Here is a 16,389-nt window from a genome sequence, read left to right on the forward strand (position 1 = left end):
CACATATTGTGACTGTGAATTAAAAATTTTTCGAGATCGTATTTTCGTTAATTAGTCTTTTTTTTTCGTACTATCCAAACAAAATGTGATATTTGGGATAAATATATATTGTTGGTATGTTATTATTAATTTTATTAGAAAATTATAGTTTCACAATTTTTTAAATGTAATAAAGCAGTGGGGAAACAATGCACAGTGAACGGAGGAATTGGAGGGGAAAAAAGGCTGCATCCGTATACGTTTTGTTTGGTTTATCTCCACGGGTGTTACCACTGCAACAAAACGGTCCGTGAGTTTCTCATTTTACAAATACACGTGTCATGCTCTGAGGGGCTGCCTACGGTAAGAATGGTCAAAGTCTTCCTACCATCTTCAGCTAGTCATAATGAGAAACCATGACCACATCTTGGTTAGGCAACCCCCAACTTTTTTATTTTTCCAACATTCTAGTCAAGCGTCTTGCAGGTAAAGTGCCAACTTTTTTGGTTTTCCTAATTCCTTAGTTAGACAATGCAGCCTAAATACAAAGCTGTTTCAACCAAAGATAAGCTTCAAACGGAAGCAAACACTTTCACTACTTTTCTTTGTCATTTCCTTGATTCTGAAATCAGAATCTGGAAGAGTTGTGGGGTACTGTGGCCAAGACTAGGGGGAAATTGACTAGGGCGGGAGGCAGTTTAAGGGATACTTCTGCATTTGGACCGCATGAGATTGTAAACAAATAATAATTGGCCTTCCTTTCAACTTTTGGCAACGACCAAATACGGATCCACATTTGACACATCGTAAGTAACTGCACCTAGGATCCAAATCTCTACAATCGTAGAGGATTTTTTGACGATCGAGATTGGCTGAGCCGAACTCAGGCTGATCTCAGCTTTTCATTTGAATTTTAAAAGTTTTAACTGTCTTTTGCAAGCCAAGGTGCAACCACAGAGGACAAGAGATGGATCATGAGCTTCAACAATTATCCATCATAATTGAATGGGATAATGTATACACCAATGCAATATATATACATATATATATATATACACTAAAATAACAGATTAAAACTAATCAAATCATTTCAAAGTTTTTTTTTTAAAAAAAATTAGTACATCCATCCAATTTCAAATCAAATTAATCGCCCTTATTAATTTCACCCTACAATCACAAACATTGACCAAGAATTGTCAGTCGAAATGCTGTCAAATTAAATAGCTAGCCGCCGTCACATCATATTACCTATGTATTAGGATGCACTTGCTCTAGATTTTTCACAATCCTATAATACATAGTGTAATACAGTGTAAAGTTGAAAATTTAACAGAGGGCCAAATTCGTCCAACCACCCAAATGAGCGCAAACCTTAGTCCCTTGGTTCATCGCGGACTTCACAAACCATATTCCACCAAATGATGAGTCTCAAGGTCTGTTCAATTGCTTTAATAGTCTCTATAATCTTTTCTCTCGTCTTGATTTCAGAATGTGGAATCATTGTGGTCTATTGGGGCCAAAATGCAAGGGAAGGCACCTTGAGTGATACATGTTCCTCTGGATTATACAAGATTGTTAACATAGCCTTCCTCCCAACTTTTGGCAATGGGCAAACTCCTAAACTGAACTTAGCTGGCCGGTCACTGTGACCCTTCATCTGGGGGCTGTCAAAAATTAAGCAACAGCATCCGCCAGTGTCAAAGCCAAGGAATTAAGGTCATGCTCTCGATTGGCGGTGGCGCTGGAAGCTATTCTTTATCATCAGATAATGACGCCAGGCAAGTAGCAAATTATCTGTGGAACAACTTTTTAGGGGGCAAATCAAATTCAAGACCACTAGGTGATGCTGTTTTGGATGGCATTGACTTCGATATTGAACATGAGCAAGGCCAATCCTATTATGCTACTCTGGCAAGAGCATTGTCTGATTACAGCAAACAAGGCAAAAAAGTGTACTTAACTGCAGCACCACAATGTCCATTTCCTGATCGGAGCCTCAATTCCGCACTTAGCACCGGACTCTTCGACTACGTGTGGATCCAGTTTTACAATAATCCTCCTTGTGAGTACACTTCTAGCAGTCCCAACAACTTCAAAAACTCATGGAACAAATGGACTTCATCCATAAAAGCAAATCAGTTTTTTGTTGGACTTCCAGCTTCAACGGCGGCTGCTGGAAATGGTTATGTTCCAAAGCAAGTTCTAATATCAGAGGTCCTGCCATTTGTGAAAAGGTCATCAAAATATGGTGGGATCATGCTTTACGATCGATACAATGATGAACAGAATGGCTACAGTTCTGCTGTGAAGGGCAGTGTTTAAGTTTACTATCCAAGCCACCATGTTATTACTAAATAAAAAATCCAGAAGAGTAATGTGGCCTAATAATGAAGCCACCATGTTATTACTACTTCTGCTGTGAGCATGTTATTTATCTAATCACTAAAAAAACTTTATTATCAATGATACAACAATAATTGTCCTTGTACTTTTATAGTCTATTATTTTTGTTTAAGCATGTCAATAAAGAACTAGAGCTTATTAACATCTGGATAAGCTATTCGACTTGATTCCGGGGAGCGTCCTTTTTTGCGTGTGCAGTTAGTACAGGTCCTACAGGATTAGGACTCCTCCTATCCGCTGTCGGTAGATTGTGATTGGCTTCCACGAACTCTCTGTATTGGGGTTTTGTTGAGCAATAAAAATAATATATTTTTGGGAAAAAAAAATCTGGATAGGGGTGAGCAGCGATATGGCTAACAGAATTTCATGTTGAATCAAATTGAATTTGGTCAATCGATCTTAGTAAACTTGATTGGATTCAATTTTGTTTAAAATCCAAATTCCAAATTTGGTATCAAATTTTTTATTTTGGATTTTATTTTTTAACAAAATTTTACTCTTATTTACTTTTCTGCATACATAACATTGTTGTTGTTTATTCTTATGCCTAATGATTTATACGCCTATGTTACAATCTATTATTAATATATATATATAGACACACACATATATACATATACAAATTAATTATTGATTTTTCACTATGTCACCAATTATGAATATTTACATTACTGCCTTTCTCGTACAAAAAACTACATAATTCAAAGTAATATACATAAGGTAGTAATAATTGTTGGGCTTGTGGTCTGGCCTATTTGATGGATTAAGTTACAACTTAGGCCCACACATTAAATTAACTTGGTCAAGTTTGACCAAATCAAGGAGGGAAACCAAGTCATCATGACTTGATGATTCAGCCCGGGGTTGCATTTTAGAAATAAGAAGAAAGCATTGTTCCAGCCGCCAACCTTGAAAAGAAACGAAGAGAGAGAAAAAAGTGAATTGGAAAAAAATCAGTTGGACAGAGAAAAATTGGATGGTGATTTGAATTTCAATTGAGATGAAATTTTATCCATGCAATTCTCTTGTCAATCTCTACCCATCTACTGACTTGGATTTTGAACTTTCTTTTCGTTTGGTAATATCCTTTCAAACTTACTTTTTTGATAATTGTAATTTTTGAGGAATGAATTTGTAGCAATTTCACTTGGTTGCTATTGGTAATGTTATTGAGTTTGTTTGGATAGGAGGATATTTGAAATATTTATTTAAAATAATTACTATATCATTTTTTGTGATGTGATATATGTGAAATAAAAAGATGGTTGAAAATTGTGTGTATGATGTAAGCAAAACAAAATTAATTTTTTTTAAAAAAAAAAATCTTGTAATCCAAACACACCTATTGTCATTTGAATGTTTCGGGTAAACCTGTGTATTTCCATTACTGTGATAGTGAAAATTTTTTTGACTAGACTAGATCTCGTAATTTTTTCAATTTGGATTTTTCACATTAAAAATCTTGGTGTCTTATGTGTTTTATTTTTCTATATTTTATTATTACTGTTGATATCTGACGTGCACGGGGTATACATATAACAATTAGTTTATCCACAATCAAGTTTTACATTTATAATTCCTAAATACCCCACACGCGATTTATCGCAGGTATACGAATTGTGAGCAAGTATAGAGTACTAAGAGTCGGTCCCACAGGGAAGAGTGATAATTATCGGTATTTTTCGAATTCCTTTATTATCTAGACTACCATAAATGTAAAATTAATGAAAATAACACTAGAAAACTTCTAGAGATATGGAATTCCTTACTACTCTTGCAAATGAGATTACCGGTTAATTGAATGCTATTATCTTGGCTAGTTATGACATAATTTCCTAATGTATGTGAAACTTACTCTCGTTGTGAATCAACTATACTTGTAACTAAATCATACCTATTCTCATGGTTATAAATTAATTACAAGATCATTTCTTTTATGAAATTACATGAAACAAGTCACTAAAACCACATAGATGCACCTCTATTCTCGTGAGTGTACTCCCTAGATTTATCACTTTCTTGAACTAGTGTTAAACTCCAATTCTCATTGTAAACTTAACACTTTTAGATAATCACAACTAATGGCCGATTAATTATGATTAGATAAGTAAAAGTAATAAATAACTTACTCAAAATAATATCATCAAATAACTAAATAAACATCATAAATAAGATGTAGAAAGTTTATCCATAACTCTAGGTATAAACTTTAACTAAACATGAAGAAAATGAAAGAAAGATCTATACTTGTATTATAACTAAACATAAGATGCAATTCAAGAAATAAAGTGATAGGAAAAATGTCACCCATGTCACTTGAGCTCCATGCTCTCCATCTTTAGCGTCAACTTCATCTAAGTTTATGTTGGGATATGCAACTTTTTCTACATATTTTGCTAGATTATGTTTGATATCAAAATAATTTAGTTATTATAAGAATAAGGATATTTGTTAACCAAAGATCATGTTGGTTTGTTAACAAATATATTAGCTAAGATTTGCTAGTAGTAGAAGATTATATTTTGTTGAGATTTTTAGGATAATTGTTAGTTGGATATTTTGCTAGTTTGTTTCATGTAATCACTATAAATAGTGAGTTGATGAATGTAGAACATAATCTCATTTTTCACCTTCAATACAAGTTTTTTATAAGTTTTTTTTGCAATACTAAGGTGTTGTTTATTAGTTTATGCCCCCAAAAAATCAACAAAGTGGTATCAGAGCCTATATCTAAGGCCCGAGTCTTTTTTTTTTAGAGTGATGCATTGGTGAGGATCCTTTATAAGTTCAAAGCCATGACAGGAAAGAACTTTTTGTCAAATGTTTCAACTTTTAGTGGTGAAACTTACCAAATTTGTACCATAAAATTTTGGACTTATTTGGTAGTCAATGATCTACGGGATATGGTGGAGACGAATTTTGTTTCATCAGCATTTGAAGAGCTGATAGATACACAAATTAGAGACTACAGAGTTGCAGTCAGACAGAGATCCAAGGCCAGCATTCACATATTAGTTTTTTATGCCGTTTTCACAAAGATAATGGCTAATGATTTGATTGAGAATAAATTATTCTCAATTAAAATAAAAAGGAGAAGTTTCACTATAAATTGGTCAGATTTTGACAATTCTACAGTGGAACATGATGATGAAATCAAGAATTCAAATCCTGAAAAAATTCAAGAGGAGATCATTGATAAGTCAGGAAATATCAAATTGATTCCTGATATTTATCAAGATTATAACATTTTTATTTTTGAGTCTACAGATTTTGATAGTGATGACAAAATGAAGAACCATGCAGAATTTTATATTTTCTGTATAGGTTCAAATATCGTCAAAGGATGTTCCACTTTAAACCTATGAGAAGGTTATTTGAAAACATTAAAAAAAAATCATCTTTTATGTGGAGTTTGGCATGAGAAGACAAAAGAAGTGGTTTGTTGCAAGACTAATATTTAGCTTGCATAAAAATCCAAAGGAAAAAGTTCATTGCAAGGCTAATCATCAATTGCAGAATTTATTACAAAAGTCTCTCCAAAACAAGATTCAAAGATTTGAGAAGACAATTCAAAATCTGCAGCAAAAGTGGCAAGGATGAGTGTTGGGATATGCAACTTTTTTTTACATATTTTGCTAGATTATGTTTGATATCAAAATAATTTAGTTATTATAAGAATAAGGATATTTGTTAACCAAAGATTATGTTGGTTTGTTAACAAATATATTAGCTAAGATTTGCTAGTAGTAGAAGATTATATTTTGTTGAGATTTTTAGGATAATTGTTAGTTGGATATTTTGCTAGTTTGTTTCATGTAATCACTATAAATAGTGAGTTGATGAATGTAGAACATAAGCTCATTTTCTGCCTTCAATACAAGTCTCTTATAAGTTTTTTTTGCAACACTAAGGTGTTGTTTTGTAAGGCCTGGTGCAACCCAATGAGTACAAACAATTTCACAATGATGCACAAAGATATATCAAATTTAAGCACAATAAAGAAAACTTAATTAAAGAGAAAAGATAAGAAATGCAAACCAAATATCAATCCAATAGCCTCTTCAATAGATGGCGATGCTAACCAAGATGTACAAGTGAAGGCTCACTCCTTCCTCACCCCAAACACACTTTGGTTGAGCCAAGGAGTTTTACAACTATTCTAGTTAACCCTCAACAACCTACACTTGAAAGATCACTCACCCAAATAAGAACTATTTTATACAAATGAGGCAACCTTCACCAAGGTTTTACCACTTCAAGTGATAGGTTCACCTTCACCAAGGTTTTACTCCTCCTAGAGAATAACCTTCACTTGAGCAACCTCACAACCCAACTTCCCCAACCCCTTATACAACCAACAAAGAATCTTTCTACTCAAAAATCTCACTTGTAAGCTTGTATTTTGTGTTGGCAAAAGTCTTGTGTCTTCTTGTGCTTTGGGGTGTTTATAGAAGGTGAGAAATGGCTCCAAAAGGCTCTCCAACGGTCAAATATTAAATGCTGTCAAAACTAGCCGTTGGCCTGTCGGACGTCCGAACCACCTGTCGAACGTCCGAACCCTGCGTCCAAACCACCTGTCGGACGTCCGAACCATGCGTCCGAACGTCGTCAGAGAGTCATCAAATCTTTGCGAAATTTCTCGGACGTCCGATGCGATCGATGTGCGTCCGATGCGTGGTTTTTCATCCTTTCGGACGTCCGATAGCTTCCTTTCGGACGTCCCACATGAGTGCCCTGTTTTTGCTTCTTCTTTTGTGCCACAAGAATCTGTTCTAACAAATTGCTCACATAAAAACATTAGCCCAAATCTACATTTTGGTTTGTTAATCATCAAAACCAAGGACTGATCAACCAAGGTCAACAATCTCCCCCTTTTTGATGATGACAAACAAAATGAAGATTTCTTTTATCAAATAAGTTCAAATAAAGCTCCCCCTTAGAAAGTGCCAACATACAAAGAAATTTCAATAAATCCTACTCCCCCTTTTGGCATCAATCAAAAACAAACTCCCCCTTTATTTTTCAAATCAAGACCATATTGAATATCAAAATTTTCAATTGTACTTACAACCATATAGCACTTCTTGGATCAAATCTTCATGATGTACCTAAATATGAGAAATTTCATTTGGTACCCTTTCTTTATAGGGTCCTTGGGAGTTAATACAACATGATCTAGCAATCCACATGGATTTCATACCTTTTCTCATATTTTTCTTTACATAGCAATCATTTTGCATATGTCCAAATTTGTAACAAAAGTGACACATGATAGAAGTATTTTGCACATAGGTGGATTTAATGCAACTAATTTTCTTACTTCTTATCATAGCAAACTTATTTGTGCCTTGAAAAGATTTGCTTTCTTTTGTTTGAGAAAACTTTTGTTTTTCATTTTGGAGAAATTCGTTCAAGTCATTAATTCTTTTCTTTAACAAATTCTGTTCCTCCAACATTTTTTCATAAAACTTTGTTTTCTCTTCCAACTTCCTTTTCAAAACATTTTTTTGATTTTTTAAATCATCATTTTCCATTCTCAAACATTTGTTTTCTTGAAAAAGTTTGGAGTTTTCTTCCAACAAATCATTTATTTTTGTTTTCAAATCTTTATTTTTAGCATAAGATTTTCTCAAACTTTTATGCATTTTAATCATAAGAATTTTCACATCATCATCTTCATTATCTTCATCACAAGAAGAGTGATAAGAACTTACCTCATCTTCTCCAACGGCCATTAGTGCCATTTGGGCCAACTCTTCTTTTTCTCTTTTTGAATTGCATTCATCCCATGTAATTTTGCAATCTCCTCTTGAACATCTCTTGTTGAAGATCTTCTTGAAACTTTTGATGTGAGGAGTTATATCATTGTCCACTTCCATGATTTCATTACCCATGAAGGATGGGTTATCCCCCACTTAAGATGCTTTAAAAGCTATGCCTCTCTTATACATTCTTGCATTTTCTTCCTCTTGCACTTTGAATTTCAGCTTTAATTCATAAGAGGTTAGGGTATCCACAAGAGATTCAATGGACATAGAATTTAAATCCTTTGCCTCTTCTATAGCATTTATTTTGTTTTCCCATTCTTTTGGCAAGGCATTCAAAATCTTTCTATTTTTCTCACCCAAAGAATATTCTCTTCCAAGCAATTTAAAATCTTGAATAATGTCACAAAATCTACTACACATCTTATCAACATTTTCAAGAGGATGCATTTTGAAAAATTCATATTGAGAAACAAGCAAAGATTTCTTTTGTTCTTTAATATCTTGGTTACCTTCATGAAATACACACAATTTATCCCAAATATCTTTAGCTGATTTACAACCTTTAATCCTACTAGATTCATTTACATCTAATGCATTGTACAATATACACATGGCCTTGGCATTCAAAAGAAAGGTATCTCTTGTCTTTTTCATTCAATTCTTGTCTAGTCTTTAATCTACTCAAATTGGTGGTAGAGTCAACTATTCTAGCTTCATAAGGACCATCTTCTACCACATACCATAATTCAATATAAACGGATTGTAAGAAAATCATCATTCTTTGTTTCCACATGCTAAAATGAGAACCATTAAACATAGGTGGTCTATCAATAGATTGCCCTTCTAAAAAGGAAACTTTTATGGTTGCCATGATCTTTACTCCAAGCCGATTGAGCTTAGTCTCAAGGAGACCAAGCTCTGATACCAATTGTAAGGCCCGGTGCAACCCAATGAGTACAAACAATTTCACAAGATGCACAAAGATATATCAAATTTAAGCACAATAAAGAAAACTTAATTAAAGAGAAAAGATAAGAAATGCAAACCAAATATCAATCCAATAGCCTCTTCAATAGATGGCGATGCTAACCAAGATGTACAAGTGAAGGCTCACTCCTTCCTCACCCCAAACACACTTTGGTTGAGCCAAGGAGTTTTACAACTATTCTAGTTAACCCTCAACAACCTACACTTGAAAGATCACTCACCCAAATAAGAACTATTTTATACAAATGAGGCAACCTTCACCAAGGTTTTACCACTTCAAGTGATAGGTTCACCTTCACCAAGGTTTTACTCCTCCTAGAGAATAACCTTCACTTGAGCAACCTCACAACCCAACTTCCCCAACCCCTTATACAACCAACAAAGAATCTTTCTACTCAAAAATCTCACTTGTAAGCTTGTATTTTGTGTTGGCAAAAGTCTGTGTCTTCTTGTGCTTTGGGGTGTTTATAGAAGGTGAGAAATGGCTCCAAAAGGCTCTCCAACGGTCAAATATTAAATGCTGTCAAAACTAGCCGTTGGCCTGTCGGACGTCCGAACCACCTGTCGAACGTCCGAACCCTGCGTCCAAACCACCTGTCGGACGTCCGAACCATGCGTCCGAACGTCGTCAGAGAGTCATCAAATCTTTGCGAAATTTCTCGGACGTCCGATGCGATCGATGTGCGTCCGATGCGTGGTTTTTCATCCTTTCGGACGTCCGATAGCTTCCTTTCGGACGTCCCACATGAGTGCCCTGTTTTTGCTTCTTCTTTTGTGCCACAAGAATCTGTTCTAACAAATTGCTCACATAAAAACATTAGCCCAAATCTACATTTTGGTTTGTTAATCATCAAAACCAAGGACTGATCAACCAAGGTCAACATGTTTCTTAGTTTATGCCCCCAAAAAAGCAACAGTTTAGTTACAAATACAAGAAGAACAAACTACGCTAACTCTAACTATACTATACTATACTAATGAACTAAGAAAATCTAGTGAAGACTACATTTTTTGTGAAGTTTCTCTATCCTTCCAAAGTTATCAAAATGGTTTCCAAAGGTTTTTATTTATAGAGGAATTCAAGGTCAAGAAGAGTTGTTAAAGTTGTCATTTTTTGACTCTCCTATGAGTTGTCTCTCCAACTTTTTACCCTTTTCTTAATCAGATACAACCGAAATTGCTAGTGAAATTGAGTTGGAAAAGTTGTCTGAAAGCAAAGCAAGTTGATGAGCAAGTTGCAGAAATCAGGTGAGAATACGCGACTTCTTCTCGCGTATTGAATAGTCGAGTATTGAGTTTTGCGCACTTCAACCACTATTTTCTCAATCATGGAGGCCGAACTAGTTCTTGTGCAAAGTTGTAGCCCTTTGAGTTAGCTTTCCAATGCCTTAAGAATCATCCAATTTGGAGTTTTGTAGACTGAGATATGACTAAAATACCATTGACTGGTCAGGGCTCTGTTTCAGCTTTCGACCATGCACATGTACTTCTACATTTTGACTTTTTGACAATGAAAACAGCTGAACTGGATTTCGATGTTTTCATATCAAATGTAAATCTATCTCTTAGATTCAAAATAATTCCAGAATCACCTCAATCCAATGCCTGTATTTCAAGATATAGCCGAAATACCACAAGATATTAAAACTGAAAAACTTTTCTTCTTTTGTTCTTAATTGTATTTCCTCTTTTGCACTTCATATTTTCTTTTTATCACTTCAAACCATTATTAATCATCCAATTATCTTCTCAATTCTCTCCATTTGATGATTGAATCATTAAACCTACAAAAACATGAAGTTTTCACCATTAAAATCCATAAAAATGCAATTTTCACCACTTAAATCATAAAATGCATATTTTCACTAGAAACTTAGGCTGCGTTTGGATTGAGTGTTTTTGCACCTGTTTTTGAAAAACTGTTTTTCACATTCCAAATGCTACAGTAATGTGTATTTCAAAAATAACTTCAAAAACACCCATATCCAAACAATATATCAAAAACAACTCCAAATATATTTCAATTATGTATATTTAATTTGTATATTTTAATAAGTATATTTCAATTTATATATTTTAACTATGTATTTTAATATGTATATTTCAATTATATTTTAATATATTTTAATATGTATATTTCAATTATGTATATTATATATATATTATATTAATATAAATATATTTATTTCAATTATGTATAATATTATATATATTATACATTTCTAATATTATATATTTATACATACATATTATAAATATTTTATTTTATTTATAATATATTTATATATATTTATAATATATTTACATAAATATTATATGTTATATAAATTATATATAATATAATGTATAATATATTATACATTTATACATAATATATAAATATTTATGTTTATTTATAATATACATTTATATTATGTATAATATATAATATAATACATTTATACATTTATATTAATATACATAATATTAATTTTACATTTATACATAATATTAATACATGTATACATTTATATGAATTATATTAATGCATTTCTACATAATATTAATATATATTTATAATATATTAATTTATACATTTATAATATTCATTTATAATTTATAAATTTATAATAATATACACTTATAATTTATAATATATTTATAATATTCATTTATACATTTATAATAATATACAGTTATACATTTATAAATATATTTATATTATGTATTATATATAATATAATACATTTATATATTTTTATATGAATATATAAATATATTTATTTATAAATATCTATAAATGTATTATAAATGCATAAATGCATATTTATATAAAAATATAAAAATTATAATTTATAATTTATACATTTATATAATATTCATTTATAATTTATTCATTTATAATAATATACATCTATACATTTGTAAATATAAATGATTATAAATGCATAAATGTATATTTATATAAAAATATAAAAATTATAATATTCTAAAAATACTCAAAAATATGTTTCCAAAATACCTCTAAAAATAATCCAAAAAAATCTACAGTAAAACTTTTTCATATAGTTTTTGAAAAACAACCCCAAAAACAACTAATCCAAACGGACTTGTTTTTCAGATTCAAAATGCTACAGTGGTGTTTTTGAAAAACAAACCCAAAAACAGCTAATCCAAACGGAGCCTTAGTTAATAAGCTAAAAACATGACTAAAACACACCAAAACTAAATAATAAAACACACTTAAAACAAGTAAAATATATACTTATCAATATCGATGTTTGGTAATTTGATTTGTTCCTCTTTTAACCAGTACTTGGGGAAAGAGTAATTTGTTCTGAATTAACTTTGATATTGTGTGTTTGCAGCAGTATTCCTTTTTCAACAAAGTGATATTAGAGCAGTTAGGTTAGGCTACTCATTTATACTGGTTAAAATGGATGATTCGAATAATGGTTGTATGATATAATTGAATGCAATTAATTATTCGATCTGAAAGTTTAGAATAGAAGACTATTTGTATTGTAGAGATTCGTTTGAACCTGTTCTAGGGGATAAAGGTAGATCAAGTGTTATGAGTGATAAAAAGTGGGCTGTTATGCACAGAAAAATTATTAGTAATATTAGAAAGTGGATTGGTTAGAGTATTTTCCAACACTTGACTAATGAAATTAGAGGTGATGTACTGTGAAAAAAGTTAGAAAATATGTATGAAAAAAAGATTGGTTTAAATAAAACCTCTTGTCTAAAATAGATTATTTGGATGAGATAAAAAAATGGTGAAGACATGACTAAACATCTGAATAATTTTCACGGCTTGATAAACCAAACAACTACATTGAATTTGAACTTGGATGATGAGGTGCAAGCTTTGTTATTATTCACTTCATTGATGGATGGTTGGGAAACAATGGTGATTTTTGTCAATAATTCAGTTTTGAATGGTATGTTGACCATGAATATAACAAAAGAGATTGTGATGAATGAAGAACTCAAGAAGAAGGAATAAGGAATTGTGAATGAATCCTAACCCCTGGTGATAAAAAAGAAAGAAGGAAGGGAGAAAAGAAAAAGTAGAGAACCCCACAATAGAAATGACAAATTCAGAGGTAGGTCTGAATAGCAAAAAAATGATGCATACTTTTATTGAAAAAAGAAAGGACATTATATGAAGGAATGCAGAATCTTGAAAAGGAAACAAGTTGAGAAAAAAAGGAAAGACAAGACGAAGAAAAAAGATGATAAAGAGACTACAATAATTGTGGTAGGCCATGATGATATGTTTGTGTTCCGTAATGATGGTCATATGAATATTACCTGTCAATTCTTCTCAATTTACATCGAAGAAGATTTTGACTATGTTAGGATGGGAAATGAGATCTCATGTAAAGTTGTTGGCATAGGAGACATATATCTAGACATAGATACCGGGTGTCGGCTGGTCTTGAAAAATGCTCGACATGTTCTTGATATCCACCTTAATCTTGTTTTTACGGGAAAGTTTGATAATGAAGGTTACCATAACTTGCAAGGTGGAGGCAAATGAAAATTCATCAAAGGAAATCTCGTTATTGTCAGAGAAAAGAAGCAGAGTACCTTCTACTTGATGCAAGTCAAGTTAGACAAGGGAGAAGTGAATGCAGTTCGTAATTCATCCATTGACTTTTGGCACAAGCAATTAGAATACATGAGTCAAAAAGAGATTCAGACACTTATTCGCAAGCAATTCCTACCTGAAATTAAAGGTAATGCACTTAAACATTGTGTTGACTACATTTATGGGAAAAATATAGAGCTACATTTCAAAATATTTCTCCATCTAGAAAATTAAATCCATTGGAGTTGGTACACATTGATGTTTACCATATGAAAGATAAGTTTCTTAGTGGTGGCATTTACTTTGTAACTTTTATTGATGATTTTGCTAGAAAAATTTGGTATTTTGTTTTGAAATCCAAAGATCAGGTTTTAGAGGTGTTTAAAGACTTTCAGAGCAAAGTTGAGAGGGAGACTGGTAAGCAATTAAAGTGTGTTTGTGTTGACAATACTGGTAAGTATAGGTGACTATTTAAAAGCTATTGCAAGTCCTATGGGATCAGATTAAAAAAGATAGTACTAAAGACTCCTCAAAAGAATAGAGTAGCAGAAAGAATAAACAAATCCATCACTGAGCGGGTCAAATATATGCTCTTTAATGTTAAACTACCAGAATCATTCTAAGGTAAGGCAATGAGGACTGCAGTTGATTTGATTAATCTTTCTCTATCAGTTCCTTTGAATGGTGATATCCCAGAGAGAATGTGGACAAGAGAAGATGTATTCTTTAAACACTTGAGAATTTTTTGTTGTCAAACATTTGTCCATATTCCAATAGATGAGAGGTCAAAATTTGATGTAAAATCAAAACAATATATTTTCTTGGATTATAGGCATAAAAATTTTGGCTATAGACTATATGATGTTGTTGAAAAGAAGGTAATCAGAAAAAGAGATGTTGTCTTCCTTAAAGATCAAATCATTAAGAACATTTATAAAATTGACAAGCCAAGATCTTCATATGATATTCCTGCTAATTCAAATCCAGATACAGTTCTAGTATTAGTTGATTTTGATCATGAGGAAGCTAACACAGAGCAGAGACAGGATATTGATAGTGATGATACTGCTACCGATAAACTTGAATAAGAGACACTGCCAACTCCACCACCATCACAAGATGAGTTTAAAAGATCTACCAGAGAGAGTAGGCCTTCTAACAAATATAATCCTAATGAGTATGTGCTGCTAACAGATGGATGGGAACTGAAATCCTGCAGTGAGACTCTACAATATAAGAGAAAAGAAAATTGGTTGCAATCTATGCAACAGGAGATGATGTCCTTATATGAGAATCACACCTATAACTTGGTGAAACTACTTAAGAACAAGAGAGCACTCAAAAATAAATAGGTCTATGGGTTGACGACTCAAGATTTCAGCTCACAGCCACAGTACAAGACAAGATTGTTTGTTAAGGGATTCAGTCAGAAGAAAGGTGTAGATTTTGAAAAAATTTTCTCTCCTATGGTAAAAATGTCATCAATTTGGGTTGTTCTTGGTATTGCGGCCAACTTGAATTTAGAGATTGAATAACTTGATGTAAAAACTGTCTTCCTACATTGTGACTTAGAAGAAGAAATTTACATAGAACAACTGAAAATGTTCAAAGAAAGTGGCAACAAGAACCTTGTATGCCGTTTCAGTAATAGTTTTGTATTGATTGAAACAGGCGCTAAGACAGTGGTTTAAAAAGTTTGACTCCTTCGTGACGGACCACGAGTATCATAGGATTACAATTGATCATTGTGTCTATGTGAAGAATTTTTCTAATGGTGATTTTATTATTCTCTTACTATATGTTGATGACATGTTGATTGTTGACCGTGATGCTATGAAAATTAACAAGTTGAAAAGGAGTTAAGTAAATTCTTTGTAATGAAGGATTTGGGTCCGATTAGATAGATTCTTAGAATGAAAATGAAAAATAATGGTTGTCTCAGGAAAAGTACATTGAAAAAATGTTTGATAGGTTTAACATGAGTAAAGTTAACGAAATCTCTACTCCACTGGCAGGTCACTTCAAATTAAACATTAAGTAGTGTCCTACAAATGAGAAAGATAAAGAAGACATGAAAAAAATTTCTTATGCGTCGACTGTTGGTAGTTTGATGTATGTTATGATTTGCACCGGACCAGATATAGCTCATGCAGTTTAGATAGTCAGCCGATTTCTTTTTAATCTTGGTGAGGAATATTGAAATGCTTTCAAGTGGATCCTCAGATATTTCAAGAAAACTTTCAAATTGTGTTTGTGTTTCGGCAATGGGAAGACCATGCTAGATGAGTATATGGATACAGATATGGCAGGTGATCACAACAATAAGAAATCCATATCTGGATATTTGATATTTTTGCAGAGGAAGCAGTGTAATGACAAAATAAGTTGCAGAAGTGTATTGCCTTATCCAATATAGAGGCAGAGTATATCACAGCCACTGAAAAGTGCAAAAAGACTCTTTAGTTGCAAAAATTTCTTCACGAGTTGGATATGAAGTAAGAGAAGTATATTTCACTGTAATAGTCAGAGTGCCATTCATTTGTGTAAAAATTCTACATTTCACTCTCAATCCAAACACATTGATGTGAAATATCATTGGATTCAGGATATGTTAGATTCCAAATTGTTGACACTTGAGAAAATTCATACCAATGATAATGGTGTAGATATGTTGAC

The 16,389-nt window shown here is 32.4% G+C and overlaps 1 protein-coding gene across 1 annotated transcript; it reads left to right on the forward strand.

The window, feature by feature from the left end:
- The first annotated feature begins 1,374 nt into the window (after window positions 1–1,374).
- Window positions 1,375–2,467, forward strand: LOC113765412 (basic endochitinase-like). The gene is given in 2 exon segments (XM_027309581.1): window positions 1,375–1,607; window positions 1,609–2,467. Coding segments are annotated over 2 exon segments (903 nt in total). The 5' UTR covers window positions 1,375–1,397; the 3' UTR covers window positions 2,302–2,467.
- Window positions 2,468–16,389: the final 13,922 nt, after the last annotated feature.

The sequence above is a fragment of the Coffea eugenioides genome, chromosome 3 (genome assembly GCF_003713205.1).
Source record: "Coffea eugenioides isolate CCC68of chromosome 3, Ceug_1.0, whole genome shotgun sequence".
NCBI lineage: Eukaryota > Viridiplantae > Streptophyta > Magnoliopsida > Gentianales > Rubiaceae > Coffea > Coffea eugenioides.